The sequence below is a fragment of the Hydra vulgaris genome, chromosome 04 (assembly GCF_038396675.1).
Source record: "Hydra vulgaris chromosome 04, alternate assembly HydraT2T_AEP".
Classification (NCBI taxonomy): domain Eukaryota; kingdom Metazoa; phylum Cnidaria; class Hydrozoa; order Anthoathecata; family Hydridae; genus Hydra; species Hydra vulgaris.
The window spans coordinates 14,485,704-14,502,500 of NC_088923.1; the positions used below are offsets into that span (position 1 = coordinate 14,485,704).

General features: G+C 29.5%; 1 protein-coding gene across 2 annotated transcripts in view; it reads left to right on the top strand.

The window, feature by feature from the left end:
• The first annotated feature begins 925 nt into the window (after positions 1-925).
• LOC100203420 (kynureninase) overlaps positions 926-16,797 on the top strand; it is a 59,398-nt gene continuing 43,526 nt past the window's right edge. For both annotated transcript variants that reach the window (XM_065795528.1, XM_065795529.1), the window contains exons 1-2: positions 926-1,198; positions 1,394-1,514. In XM_065795528.1, the coding sequence (XP_065651600.1) occupies positions 1,030-1,198; positions 1,394-1,514 (290 nt within the window). In that variant the 5' untranslated portion in view covers positions 926-1,029. The remainder of the gene's footprint in view (positions 1,199-1,393; positions 1,515-16,797) is intronic.

Here is a 16,797-nt window from a genome sequence, read left to right on the forward strand (position 1 = left end):
ATTAAAATCCTTTGCGACATTATTCCTTTTTCTATTTTCGACACTATTCGTTAAATTCATTTTTGCTACACTATTTCTTTTTTTTTTTAATTTTAAACGAATAAAAAGTTTTATATCTAAATTTTAAGGTCTCCCGCCAGGCGTTTAAAACACCCAACATTTTGCCCAAAATCGAACTGGCGGGGACCCTAAGAATTATATATATATATATATATATATATATATATATATATATATATATATATATATATATATATATATATATATATATATATATATATATTTGCTCAAACTTATTTCCATATAAATGGTCAATTTATAAATCGACTCGCAAGTTTTTTTTTTGTTTTTTTTTTTGTTATTCACCTCCTCAAGGCCAAGAAGGCCACTCCAGATGAGGAGGCTACTTAATAATGGTTATAACCCTCTCTCAACTCTATAACTCCGAAACACGAACCTCGACGAACAAGGTCGCTGCGCGGAGAAACAAGTTGAGCGCGGTACTACCAGGGACGTGGTGGGAATCGAACTCAAAACCTCTCGCTTATGAAGCGAGCGCTTTACCACTACACCACTACCGTTTAATTTCAAAAATTGATAAAATATGAAACACCCTAATGGCTATTGCTATCATGACTATCTTTATTATTATACAAACGGTAGTTAATGAAATATTCCTACAACTTGAGAATTATGTTAATAAATGTCTGCATTCCGTAATCAAATCAAATTACCTCGATGCGTCGTGCTAATGCAGATATAATAAATCGGCACAATAATAATAATGCCGATATAATAAATCGGCACAATAACAATAATGCCGATATAATAAATCGGCACAGTTGCGTCACACTTGTGTTACAGTTGCGTCACAGTTGCGTCAAACTTTGACGCAAATTACAACCAAATTAAAGTTTTTTGTTTATAAACTTTCGCACTATTAAAATACTTTCATATAAAAATATTGTTAAAATTTCTTTTTCGCTAAAGTTGTTAAAAACAAAACTTGACAGTTATTACGTTCCAAAAATGTCTGCGAACGATTACTTACTAACTCAAGAGTATTTTCGCAAAATGTCTCAGGAAAGTGGATTTCAAATTGAAACGCAACAGTTTGCTGAATATCTTCAAAATATTGATGAGTTAAAATACATCAGACAAGAATTCCATTATCCCAAAAACAAAACACTGCACGGAGGTAAAATTATTCATGTGTAATATTGAATCTGAAAGTTTAAATTTTAAAATTGTCAAAATGTAAAAATTCAATTTTTAATAGTAAAATTTATTTGTATTATCATAATATATCCAAAACTTGAACAATTTCCTATTACAATCAGTTTTCTATAAATAATAAATATAGCAGACAATCTTTTTTTTTTCTCAAACTTAGTCGATTTAAACATTATTAATGGTGAAGATGAATGCATTTACTTATGTGGAAATTCTCTAGGACTTTGTCCGAAAAGCTTGAGATCAATAATTGATGAAGAAATTACAAAGTGGCAAGAATGGTAAATTATTTTTTACTGTTATTTTGTCAAATTTACTTTAAACCAATAAATATTACTAATGATATACATAGCTTTTTAAATCACCTCTTGAAACTGGGGACTACCACAAAGTAGGGTACTAATTTTTTCAATACTTTTGCTTCAAAACAAGGTTTTTGTAATTCCGAATTGTTTTATGTTCTTTGATCACTTTTCATCAGTTCATCAATTTGCCGATGGTACGAATATCTTACATATTATAATAAGTCATATCATTCTTTATTATTCGTATATATATAAAGTTGGATCTGAAAGGTTTATTTTATTCACTTAATGAATATTTTCCTTTTTCTATAACGGACTTTTTTTACTGAAACTCGATTTATATATACATATTTAACTAGAAATATCAATATTAAAAAGCTTAATAATCCTCCTTATAAAATTTTGGAGTGTGTGAAGCACTCAATTGTATATCAGTGCACCTCTGAATGGAACAGGGGTCTTGCATTCATTGTGAATGAGTTTGTAAAGTTACCATGTTGAAAAAATTTATCTTTATTTATTTATTCAAAACAAAAGAAAGACATGCTATTTTTTAACTTATCATCTGACCAGATTAACAACCAATAGAATAGTTATATTTTACTTTTATGGTGCTATCAAAAGTTTAGTGATTAATTGTTTTTTAATCAAAACATCTTTCTTTAAATCTTTTGTGATAAAATTTTATGAAAAGGGACAAAAGACATCTTTAAAATCATGGATTAATGTGGTAGGCACTTTAAGATATTTAGAAAGTTAACAATATTTCATATTGTATCTTTGACAGAAATTGAGACAACAAAATAGAGTCAATAAAACCAATGTTTTTTTGTGTAATGCTACACATATTTTTAGATTAATTAATTGTTTTCACTCATGTGATACGCAGACTCACAGTGGTCATGTTTATCCCTTAATGACTATAAACAAATCACAGTGAAAAAAAAATGTTTGAATACACAAGGACATTATAATAACAAATTAAGAAACAAAAAACTAGTACTGACATGTTATAACAAATATTTTATTGATAAATTTAGTTTAAAAAAATTAAATTTCCTTTATTTATTATAATAATATTAAAAATGACAGAAGTTATGAATTTAAAACATAATTTTATTTTTACTTTATACAGGGTTTACACTATATTCATTTTATTGTAAAATTTTTAAAAAAATTTTGTTTACATAAAAATGAATAACTTGTGTACATAAATAAAAATGAATACGTAATAAGATTGTGTTTGAAATTTTTTGTATGCTAATTAATCAAATGGTATTATTGAAGGATGTAAATTCACCAAACAGCAACACACTTTCACTATTTTATCAATAGTGGATTCCTGGTCAGTCTTCTTTTTTTGAAGAATTCCAATGAAATGGTAGATTATAATGTGGCTAACTTTCTTTTTACGAGACCAATTATTCACTCTACATGTATTCTAACAGAGGCAATCTTTCTAGTATTTTCTACTTTTATTGGATGAAGTTGTTTTTTTCAAGTAAAATCTGGAATGGCAAACTTAGTTCTGTAAAACTGGGCTTTGTCATTTATTTTAAATCCTCTATCTGCCATCACAATATCTTTCGGCAACAAATTATTAGGCAGACCAAACTTTCTTCAATAATATGTTTGTCAGATATTGTCCATCCCAACCTTCTGAAATGAAACTAATGGTGCCTTGGGGTGTGATACCTATCATAAAAATTCAATGTCTGGTTATGTTTATATTGCGAGTAAATGTGAAACTGATTTGCAGCTCCAGAAGGTTTCTTCGCAGCAACCTCAAAACAGTCCACAATAACAACAACTTTGTCGTCAAACTCTTTAAAGCACATTGGGATTGTTTGCCTAAGTTCTTCTCTTCCAGGCCATTTAATTAAAAATGACAACCTTGCAATAAGTATGCCTAAAGTTCCTACAAGCTTCTGTGTACTGTTGCTTCTTATACTTCTAAATGATTTGCAATGTCTTAGAATTGGTAATCCATTTTAATTTCAATTGGACATAATAGAAATTCTTGTTCTTTTGTTAGGGATTTTGTTGAATCTGTCATATGTGGACTGATGTAATCCCTGAATACAAAATCAAAAACTGCCAATTTTTGCAAATCTGTATAAAAATTGACTAGATGATTATTTTTTACATAATTTTATCCCATATAAACTTCTACATTAACATCTGAAACATTTTCACCTAATTCTTTAGTTTTTACTCTTTTACAAGCAGTAGAAGTGGACAATTTATCAGCAAACTTTTTCTTTCGGGCAGTCAGTCTTAAATATCTTTTCTTTGACTTACAGGTGAAGGCAAAATAGTATCATAGCCAAGATGAAGTGTAGGCAACCATGAGGGGCTGTTTCTTAAATGAAGACAGGCTTTGACACCTAAGCAACAATGATGGAATACAATATCGGCATAGGCCTCTATTGGGCCCTAGGCCTTTTGCTTTTCTTACTCTTACTAAGAAGCGGATAGTAAATAGCCTAATATAGGCCTAATTTAAATAACTAATATTTAAAAGAATTATAACAATTTTATCAGTTACAGGATTTATACTATCTACGAAATGTTTTGAACAGACTATAGTTTTGTCCCAAGCTTCTTCGGTCTGTATATCTTTTCTATTTACAGCAGTTTCCACAGTTATTGCCTTTCCATACTCAGCTCTCTTGTTTCGTCTCCCTAATTCATTATTACAGCTGGTATACTAAAAAAATGTACTTTCAATTCTTCTGGGACATTTTTTTGAGACTTGTTTCTTTTTTTGACTTGTTTTAAAAATTTCAAAAATAGTTATCATTTTTTTGTTAAAAATACCTTGAAATTTTTTTTTGACAAAAACATGAAAAAAAAGGTTCTTTTTAATTTTTTGTTAAAAAATAATAATTTTTATGCAATAAAACTTAGAATAATAATTCTTATGTAAAATTTTGTTATTTTTGAAATTTTTATAAATTTTTGCTTCTTTTGAGACACAACATGTCATACTTTTGAAAAACTTTTTTTCCTTCTGTTTAGGGTCTTGTTGCAAGTTTTAGACTTGAGGTGGCCCCCCTAAATCTCATTCAATTTTGAAAAAATTTAACAGGGTGTCTTGTGAGAACCAATAGAAAGTTTTAAGAATAGGGACAGATCAATTTTTGAATGTATGGGGCTTTGGATGCACCCTAATATATATATATATATATATATATATATATATATATATATATATATATATATATATATATATATATATATATATATATATATATATATTAAAAACAACTATCTGATAGTTTTTCAACCTTCTCTTCTATTACATAAAATCGTATATAAATACAAAGTTATAATTCCCATGATAATTATATAACTACAATAGTCATTAAAAAAACCATAAATAAATGTGTGACTTTCATCACGTTTATCTACGTAACTTTTACCACGTATACGTAATAATTTTAATTGACCAACTTTAATAGAACATGCCCTCTTGGTGAATTAACTCATAAGTCTAATCGTTGTGGGGCTCTTATTATTCGTCCGGAGCGTGTTGTTTGTTCATTGCATTCATGAGACTCATTTCGAACTTGAACGGCATCCTCGTTATATCTTCCTTTACCGTCACCAACTTCATCTTTTGGTATATCAAGACCATCGTTTAATGAGTCATTTTTATTATGAGAGTCTGGAATATGGCGACGCAAGTGTCAAATATGTCGTGGGAATACCCTATTTGCGGTTTCGACGTCAAACGACCAGGTATTTTGCTTCCGTACGATACCAGGTATCCAAGACTGATCACATTTTGTCTCTTGAGCTGGTTTTACCCAAACATTGTCACCTTCCTTGAATATGTTGTCTACTTCATATTTTTCGGCTTTCTTACGTGTATCGACACCTGGAATAAACGATGTTGGTTTTTGCTTAAATTGCTGCGATGGACTTTTACTACAGTTTGATGATATCGTCTCATTGTACAGTAATACTGCCAGAGCGATTGAGCAACGTGAGCGGGCCACTGTTTTTTTAATTGTTCTATGTATGCGTTCAACAATAACATTGCGTTGAGCTCGATGAGATGCTCGATATTCTAAATCAACGTCCCATTCGTCAGCAAACCTTGTTAGCGTGTGTGAACAAAATTCATTGTCCATTAGAAGGCAAACTGGCGGTCCAAATAAGGAAAATGTTTCTTCTAGCTTTCCAATAATTTCAGCTGCTGTTTTGGTTAGCAGTTTACGCCACACTGTATACTGTGATGGGCGGCAGTCAATCATTGATAAGTATAGTCCTGCACCTACATGCGTTACATTGAGGGCAACCCGATTCTAATTCTGCTTTACACTCAGCTGACCATGCTTCCATTTTACGGAATAAGGATCGATGGAGTTGCACTGGTTACAACTTGCAATTACTGTTGACACCTCCTTATGTGATACATTCTGGTTTTTTCGTAAACAAAGTTGCAATGTTCGATCGACACCAAAATGACCAATTGAGTGAACTTTCCATATGTCTTTCTGTTGGATTAATCCGGTTGCACACACTGTTCTGCACCATTTTTGAGGGATTTGTGAAAGTCGATCGGCCAGATTTAGCTCAGATGGAATCCATTGTACAATAATCTTAATATCTTTTGCTATTTCCTTTATCGTATTCAGCCGTCGTTGTACTAACAATTGAGAAATTCCCTGAGTCTTCACGCGATATTCTTCTTTTACAACTGCGTTTAACCATCCCACGGTGCTCTTGCTATCGCTGTATACTGTGAGTTCTTTTATATCCCATTTACTGGCTAAATTTAACTCTCGAAGTATCGAATCTAGTTCACTTATATTAATATGGTGCGTATCACTCATGGGTCGTAGCCATGCTGCATCTTCAATAACTACTCCTCCAATTAGAAGAACTACACCCAGGCCTATGGATGATGCATCACAGTAAAGCTCAGCTTTTCCATTCACTGATACCAGCCATTTCCCACCAACCGAGTCCTCTTTTTCCAAACGGTGAAGCAACTCATTCATTTTTTCTTTGCAATCTTCAGAAACATACTCATTCCATGGAATATTTCCTGCTAATTGTTTGATGTATGAAGCTTGTAAACGCAAACTTCCTGCCACCGGGTAATGTCCAATAAGTTTACCTAAATTGCTAAAAGGCTGTGATCGTGTGACTGCATTTGAAGATTCGAATAGCACTACATTGTCCCGCTTCCAAATCAGTTCCCCATTTTTATTTCATTTGACTCTCAAACCTAAAACACGTCCTTTTTCTAGGTCTTCTGGAGGTTTACACTGCAACCTAAATTTCTCAAGATGCTTCGCTACATTTTCAGCTGTTTCTACATTTTCATTGACAAATATATCATCAATGTAATTATCACATGCTTTCTTCACAATAGAATTCATATTGAGCACGTGACGAAGAATTGTAGTCATTATTGTTGGAGCCACATTGATGCCAAAACACATTCTGGTGAAACAATACCGTTCCCCATTTATAATCACAGTTTGATACAGCCACAGTTTTTTGTCAATGTGAATTTGAAGGTAGGCTTTCTTAAGATCAAGAATTTTTGCACTTTCTATTTTCCTCCAACGACGCAGTGTTTCTTGACAAACGTTGGCATTTGCTGTGTGACAATTTACAAATTCGTTGAGAGCTCGGAAGTCTCCCACTGGGCGTATCTTTCTACCTTTATTTTCTTGCACAACACACATGAGCGGTATCAATACTTTAGGTGGTCTCAATGCTTGCTCGTTATACGGCACAAGAATGCCAGAGTTGATCCATTTATTTATTTCTTTTCGGTAACTATGTTCTTAAGCTCTTCGCTCATCTTGTATTCGCGGATTGTATTATTAATTGCAGGCTCTTTTTTCCAGTTCCATGATGCCGTCCACTTTTTTCTGCCGAACTTTGCCGTAAAATCCTGATGTTTTATTTCGTTGTTTTTGCTTATTTCTTTCTCTTTGTTTATTTCGTTTATTTCGTTCTCTTCGTTTATTTTGTTCTTTTTGTTTATTTTGTTCTTTTCCTTTATTTCGTTCTTTTCGTTTATTTCGTTTTCTTTACTTCTTATATATTTTGCACCACGTTTTGCCGTGTTTATTTCGTTCTCTTCGTTTATTTCGTTCTTTTCGTTTTACCTCGCAGTCCCGTGCATAATGTCCAAATTTCCCACAATTAAAACATGTTATTTTATTTGTTCCAGCAAAACCAGTTGTTTGGGGAAGTAGCGATGTTGCTGCAACCATCACATTATCGAAACCATCCAACTGTCGGGCTTCTTGAGTCACTTGTTCCAAAGTAACAGCAACCTCAACAGCCTTTGCAAATGTAAGTTCTTCAGGTTCCAGTAATGGCTGTTTGATCGTAGCTCCATCGTTAAAGTCAGTGATAAATTGGTTGTGCATCCTGTCATCTCTATCTGTAAATTTGCATCCTTCAGCAGCTCTTGCAATCCGTTGTGAAAATTCTATCACACTCTCGTTACTTGCTTTTTTAATTGTTGCAAATTCAAAGCGTAGTATTAACAATTACTTTGGTTTAAAAAGCTTCATAATGCTTTTCTCGATCTCTTCGTAAGTCACTGAATCGTCTTCTGGGTATGCCGGCAAGCATAGATCTTCTAATGTAGAGTAAATCTGTGGTGGCAAACATGTTAATGCTATCGTTTTTCTCTTCACTTCGTCAATGTCCATTGCTGCAATATATGTTTGCAGTTGACGGATAAACGGTTGATGGTTGCCATCAAATACTGGTGGCATAATAGCTGAAATAACTTGTTGCATTTTTGTATTCGTTTATATATATATATATATATATATATATATATATATATATATATATATATATATATATATATATATATATATATATATATATATATATATATATATATATATATATATATATATATATATTAAAAACAACTATCTGATCGTTTTTCAACCTTCTTTTCTATTACATAAAATCGTATATAAATACAAAGTTATAATTCCCATGATAATTATAAAACTACAATAGTCATTAAAAAAACCATAAATGAATGCATGACTTTCATCACGTTTATCTACGTAACTTTTACCATGTATACATAATAATTTTAATTCACCAACTTTAATAGAACATGGAACCTATCTTTTCTTAGTCCAGTGTCCCTGGCTGCCATTTCATATAAGGAGTGTAGATTTCACATTAATAAGTTCTTTTATACTAAATTTTTGTTCTTTTGGAGCTTGTAGACTCTGAAGGCCAAAATGAAAAATGATTTTGTGACAAACCTTTTATAAGCCCTTGTACATAAAAACTAATAAAACTCTCAAGTTTTTACACATGTTTTTAAATGTCTAAAATATGTTTTTTAACTGAAAAAAATAAAAATAAAAAAAACAAACTTTAACCAAGAAAAGTTACAACTGCTATAAATGTAAATTATCCAAATGTAAGTTACAACTTACGTTTGACATAAGTTACAGATCATTTAATGGGGTTTACATACATTTTGTATTGTTTTGTTCATTATAAACATCACTGGACCACTTGATTATCCAATGCAGATTTGTTCGCAGGTGATGTGAAATTGTGCTAAAAGGGCTTAACAACTCTTTAATGGATACATTTATAGGTATATTACAATAGGTATATTACAGGTATATTTCAGTAGTCTTAAAAAAAGCAAAAGTTTTTGAGCCTTCAAACAGACAAACCAAAGGCTATTATACTTGATAATATAGTTGATGACTTTTTCAGGCAGATCATGCTAAAAGATTTTTTAAGTAAATGTAACAATCTTTACCAGCAGCTTCAAATAAATTTAACTGATAAAATTAATCAGAGAGTTTTTTGCTGATTTGTTGGCGCACCAACTTGAGCAGTCTCCTTGAAGTCCATGATGCGGGCTGCAGTATCTGTTAACCCAATTTTTATTTTAAATTAAAAAAAATACTTGTATTATTAATTTTTAAATTCTATTGCAAAATATAGTTTAATTTGGTTGTTTGTTGCCAAGTTCTCCAGAACTAGCAAAAAATCAATATCAAAAGTTTTTTTAAATAGTTGACTCAAATTGGAAAAATGTTGATAGTCTTGATAAATTCTTCTCTGATTTTATTGGGGTGAATAAATTTACCAAATTGTTTGGAATGTTTTTAAAATCATTTTTGTGTTTTCACATGGCAAATCTTCCATTGAGCGTAGCTTTAGCATTAATAAACAATATCTTGTAGAAAATCTAAAAGAAAAATATTTTATTAAGTTGAGTCGTTTATTTTCTTTTAAAGAATCCCCTGATATACTCTCAAAATGACGGAGAATTGCTACAACATATAAAAAGAGCAACTAGTCAATATAAAATATAAGAGCAACAAGTCAATATGCAATCACAAGGTTGGTTAAGAAATTGCAAAGCTTAAAAACAAGACCAGAAGATGGCAGAAGCAGCCATGATGTAGTGGTTAGATCAGGCTTCAGAACCTAAGGTCCCTGTTTCAAAGCCAGCTCCATATATATGTATGTATATATATATATATATATATATATATATATATATATATATATATATATATATATATATATATATATATACCATATATAACATACATATATAACAATATATATATATATATATATATATATATATATATATATATATATATATATATATATATATGAAATATATATATATATATATATATATATATATATATATATATATATATATATATAAGAAAGCTTATAAAAAAGACCAGCATGCCAAACTTTATCAAAAGCTTTAGAAATATCAAGAGTGATAGCCTTAGCCTCTCCATCTTTATCTAATGCACAATAAAATCTATTGGTTATTACTGTTAGCAAATCAGCTGTAGAACAAGAAGATCAAAATCCATATTGATGATCAGAAAGAAAGTTATAAGATGAGAGATTAAGTGTTTGTTAATTAAAGATTCAAAAACCTTGTTTATTATAGGAAGAAGACAAATGGGACGATAGCTAGACAAATCAGATCGCTCTCTAGAATTTTTGAAAATAGGGATAACAGATGCCGCTTTCCAGTAGGCTCGAAAACAAGACTCGATAAGCACTTGTTAAATAGTTTTGAAAGTATAGACGACAGCTCCGGATAACATTTCTGCAAGGCTATAACAGGTATGTTGTCCTAACCAAAGAAGGAAATTAGTTTAGATACAGAAGCTGGAGTGATACGAATGTCAAGCAATGGATCAACCTGTTTGATGGCTATACCAGTTAGAACAGAACTAATAAAATCAAGAGATGATATTAATGAAAAGTTCTTTCCAAACAATTCACCTTTGTCTTTATGTGAGGTGACAAAGTCTGAACCATACAAATAACAGATTTGCACTTATTATTGATACTGTTAAAGATTCTCCAGAAGTCATGAGAGCCTAATTATTGCGATGAAATACGATGATATAAAAAAAAAAAAAATATAACATCTAAAGTTCTTGTTTAAACATAATGTTTATTCAAATTCTTTCATTTGAAATCAGCATGATTTCAAATGAAAGAATTTGAATCATGCTGATTTCAAATGAAAGAATTTGAATAAACATTATGTCTAAACTTTAGAGAGAACTTTAGATGTTATTTTTTTTTTTTGCTCTTGATTTTTTTAATATTTAAAGAAACTTTTTTTTTTAACTTTTTTTTACTACCTGTAATAGTGAATCTAAAGAACACCATTTTGTAGTCTTTAGGTCACTTCCGCTCATCGGCATTAACATGAATTTAGTTAAAATCTTTTTAAAAAGTGCCTTAATTTATTATAGATCCTAGTTCTAATTGGTTCTGACATATATTAACTATATATAGTTGTCAAAACACAATATTTCTATCGATTTTCACAAAAATACTGGAATTTTGACTAAAAAAGAGCTTATATTTAAGAAAAATTGCAAATGAACAATCAGAACCGATCATTTTAAACTATGATGTTCATTTTACCTAAACAACATATTTATTTAAAATCTTATTCAAATTTGAACAAGCAATTGTAATTTTAAGAAGATTTAAAAAAAAAAATCTTCGGTCTGGTTTTTTTCGCTATAAACATTTATATTTTATGATACCGCAAGGTTTATAATTTAATTTTTTTTTGTCTTTTTATAATTCACAGACCTGATCGTTTAAGTGAATTATGTCATAGTCAACAAAATATCATACAGACGCTATAATATTTTAAAATTGCCTTAACTACACCAAAAGATGGCAACCATCATGGTTCATAAACTTAATTTGGATATCATTTGTAGTAATATCTCTGTAATCATGCTTGCCCACCAAAAGGAATTATACTAACATGCTGACACTGAAAGTATTCATACTAACAGTTTAAGTAGCATTTATTAAATAAGTTATAAGTAAATTAGTAAGTAATTTTAAGTAAACTAAACCTTATTTATGTTTTAGCATAATGATTGTGGTTTCTTTATGATAAATACAATTTATGATAAATACAATTTACATAATAATCATGACCAATGTAATATATAATATGGATGAGACCCGATTTTCTACCAGTGAAGGAAATAAACGCAGCATTTTTTAAACTCAGCGTTTATCCACTCTAAACTTAAGTACTTTTTGTGGCAAAACTATGTTCTTTGTATTAATATGTGGAAATGCTGCTGGTTTTTTTTATGGCACCTTTTGTAGTTTATAAAAGCAATAAATTTCACAACACTTGGTGTATTTGGGGTCCTAATGACACCCAATATTGTGTATCTGAGTCAGGGTGAATGGAAGCATATGTCTTTGAAAATTGGTTTATCAAGGTAAGTCTATGTCTTTGAAAATTGGTTTATCAAGCTAGTAAGACTTTTTTAGCATAAATTTTAGTTTATTACCCTTTCAATAATATAGATAGCCTAAATTTTATTTGTGTTATTTAAATAATTTCTTTATAAAATTAGTCAACATGGAAAAAATGTGTATATAGCACTATTTATGGATGGTCATGACAGCCATCTTACATATATTATTGCGTCAGTGGCAAAATTCTGCAATTATATCCAAATGATTGTATTATTTCCAATTATATCCAAATGATTGTATTCCCCTATGACTTTACGGCGTTATAAAGGCAAGACGAAAAAAATTATCCAATGCGACCAGTAGTTACTACCATCCACACTCCTCTGTATGGAACCTCAGAGTATCTTGTTAAAATTATTCAGGCTACCCTAAACAAAAATAAAACACGCTTGTTGAATTCTACATCATTTGTCAATGAAGCAAAATCCTGGTGTATCAGTCCAGATGAAATTCAAGTGTCGTATGGTATTATAGCTTTGTATACATCAATACCAGTTGATAAAGCTATACCCGTGATAATTGATTATTTAAACAATGATATAACTAATCTTAAAACAAGAACCAAATTAACACTTACTGACATCCACCTATTAATAGAACTATGTCTTAGTCAATGCTATTTTTTGTTTATAAACTAAATTAGAACCATACCTAACTTAAATCCAATTGGATTATCACTGATGGTTGTTATTGCAGAAGCATTCTTACAAAAGTTGGAAACAAGAGCTCTACATATTGTGGAAATCAACAATTTTTCACCAAAATCATATAGATCATGTTGATCATCAACATATAGAATCGTGTTGATGATAACCATGTTGATGATAATTATGTTGATGATAACCAAAATCATATAGATCATGTTGATGATAATCATATAGAATCATGTTGATGATAACCATGCCAGATTTGAATCAGTTGAAAAACATAATAAATTTCTTATTTTATTAAATCAATAAGACTCCAATATTTAGTACACGTCAGAGGTTGAAAATGATCAGAGAGAACTAAATTTTTTAGATATAAAAATAAATATATTTATATTAGTGATGGCAGAAAATGCAAAAGATTCTCCTCAAAGTGAACTTCAAGCTGCTATTTTAAAAGTGTTGTTGCTAACTTTTTTCAAAGACACTCTAACAACTATTAGCAATAAATGAAAAAGAAGGAATGAATTAAAAATATTTAATTAATTATGTAACTAATTGCTATTTATTGATGTCCATCAGTAAATAAGTGTCAAATGCTTACACAAATTTGTATAAATAAATAATGTTATTCCTAATATACACTTCTAATATGTCATTCAACAAACAAGAATTAAATAATGTTAAATAATATGAATAATGCAAACATCTCCACCTTTGAAAAAAAAATTTAAAGCAACTAAATCATGTATGAGATCATGTAGATGTGCGTATAATTAATAATAAACTTGTAATCTGTCAACACTGCAAAAAATTATTTTTTGAAAAAAATAGTAAATGGAAAATAAAATGGTCTGGCAATTCAAAAAGCAACATAACTTAACATTTAAAATCTGTCCTTAAAATATTTGGACCATCAAATAGCAATTCCAAAAGGCTAGTATTAGTGCTTCACTATTAAGATTTGGGAGATAATGAAGAAATGGAAGCGGATGACAACAACATTATTAATAAAAGATTTATATTAAAAAGGCATTATTAATAAAAGATTTATATTAAAAAGATTTATATTAAAAATCTATAACTGAAAAGTTACTCATGCTATTTCTCAGTTATAGATTCTTGCATTTTTAATGTAAAGCTTTACGATTTCATGCTCAAAGCAATTATGCCAATGTGTCTTGTAAATCACCAGTTATTTGTTTAATTTGTATCATATACAATATCATATACTTTACCTTTAAATGTTTGGTATTTATAATACATACATATGATAATACATACATATGTGTGTGTGTACACACACACACACACACACACACACACACACACACACACACACACACACACACACACACACACACACACACACACACACACACACACACAACCCTCGAAATTAGGGTCATTTGGCAATGCTGACCTAACTGCCAACCTCAAAGTCTTTGAGGCAGCAAAAAATTGCAGAACTCTCTTCTATGTTTTATGGTAACCCCTTTGTGTCAAATTTTTCTGCCGACCTGATGCTGACCTATATATATATATATATATATATATATATATATATATATATATATATATATATATATATATATATATATATGTGTGTGTGTGTGTGCGTTTTTCATTATTTTTTTACACACATTATTTCTATACACTGTTTCTATGACAGCAGTGTGATTTCATTGTACCAATGTATTAACCATACTCAATTTTCAGCTTCTTCTATTTTAATAAAGTTGAACAAAACTTTAACATGTGTAAAATGTTGATTTTATAACTTTAAATTTGCAGTGTTTTAATATATTGTTGGTTCTTGCTTAATATTCAATGAAGTATTTTTTTAGAAATTAAAAAGATATCTAAATTTATGTTATTATAGTTCATTTACATAAAATAAAAAGTAAAATAAAAAATATGTCAAAGATTTGTGGAAAAACAAGAATTCGAGACAAAGTTTTTTTCTTAGTTAAAAAAACTAAGAAGACATCATTTACTCAGTTTTCATCTGTTAAAGAAATAATCCAGTATTGTCTTTACCTTAGAGAGTCCAAACTAGGGTTGTTCGCCGTAAACAAAAACTTACAAAAATTTCGCATTTTTATCTTCCGTATTTCAAGTTGCTATTGCGGAAGTTGTACTTGCGCATATTCTATATACCTTCCATACGAAAAATTATACGAAAAATATAAATTATAATAATTTCGTAAAAACCATTTACGAAAAGAAACTTGCGAAACAAATCATTTGGATAGAATACTTGCAGTTCCTTACGAAAGGAGCGTTTGGAAATGTGCACTTACGGAAAAGACTCGAAAACATTTATTAAACTGTTACACAAAAAAGTGTTATTACTTATTATTTAAATAAAGTAGTATTGTTAAATGGTTCTTCAATAGTTTATACATATACATCTGATATACATACATACATACATACATATATATATATATATATATATATATATATATATATATATATATATATATATATATATATATATTATATATATACATATGTATATATATAGTTCTATAGTTTGTTGGCTTTAGGAAGAGCGGAAGGAAAAAAGTGATTCTTACGCCAACACATACGTCACTTTTAATTACTTTTGACTTTCGTCCAACATTTCCGTGTTGGACGAAAGTAAAAACCATTAATTTAATTACAAATTAATCGTTTTTTAAAAAAACCACAAAAATGCAAATTTAATTGACCAGAATGTTTTTAAAAACATTCTGAATGTTTTTATAACATTTTGAATGTTTTTAACAATATAAACAATGTTTTTATTTTTATTTTTTTTAATAAAATGTTTTTATTTTTATTTTTTTTAATAAAATATTTTTTTTACTGTAAATCATGCGCGGAGTGTTGCTACATCGACTATCTTATAGCCTGACTCGCAAGGGAGTGCTGCTACATCGACTGACAAATAGCCTGACTCGCAAGGGAGTGCTGCTACATCGACTGACAAATAGCCTGACTCGCAAGGGAGTGCTGCTACATCGACTGACAAATAGCCTGACCCGCAAGGGAGTGCTGCTACATCGACTGAGGGTTTGGTTGGGGCAGGCAGTCTATCATTATTAAAAAAAAAAAATTCCGGTCTTGCATTTTAATTTTTACTTTTTGTCAACAAAATATCGAAAAAACTTTCGGACAACATCTAAGGGTTCTATATATATATATATATATATATATATATATATATATATATATATAAATAAATACATATGTATATACATATATATAAATAAATATATATATATATTTATATATATATATATATATATATATATATATATATATATATATATATATATATATATATGCCAGGCCTTGTTAAGAAGCGCTACGCAGCTCGCATTTTGCTTGCGAGAAGGCGATTTGCCTACGCTTTCAGCAGTTTTGCGCTACGCAAAAACCTTATATCTTTTAGAATATTTAAATTATCTTTTGATTATCGTTAACGTGACGTTTGTTCAGAAGAAATAAAGTCGTAAGTAAAAGCATTTAACCGCAATTGTAAAATAATAGATTTTTTGTTAAAGAAACAGTTTGTTTCATAATTTTTTTTTTGTTATTAAAAATTAGTTAAAAAAAAAAAGTGTTTTAAGTTTTATCTTAAGGAATTAAATATATAAATTCCTTTTAAATATAAAAATTATTTTTAGCCATAATAAGTTTAAAAAATGCACGATTTATTTTGATGTAAATATTTTATTAATAAGATATTTTGTTTATTGTTAATTCCATAACGTACAGTTTTAATGACGTTCATT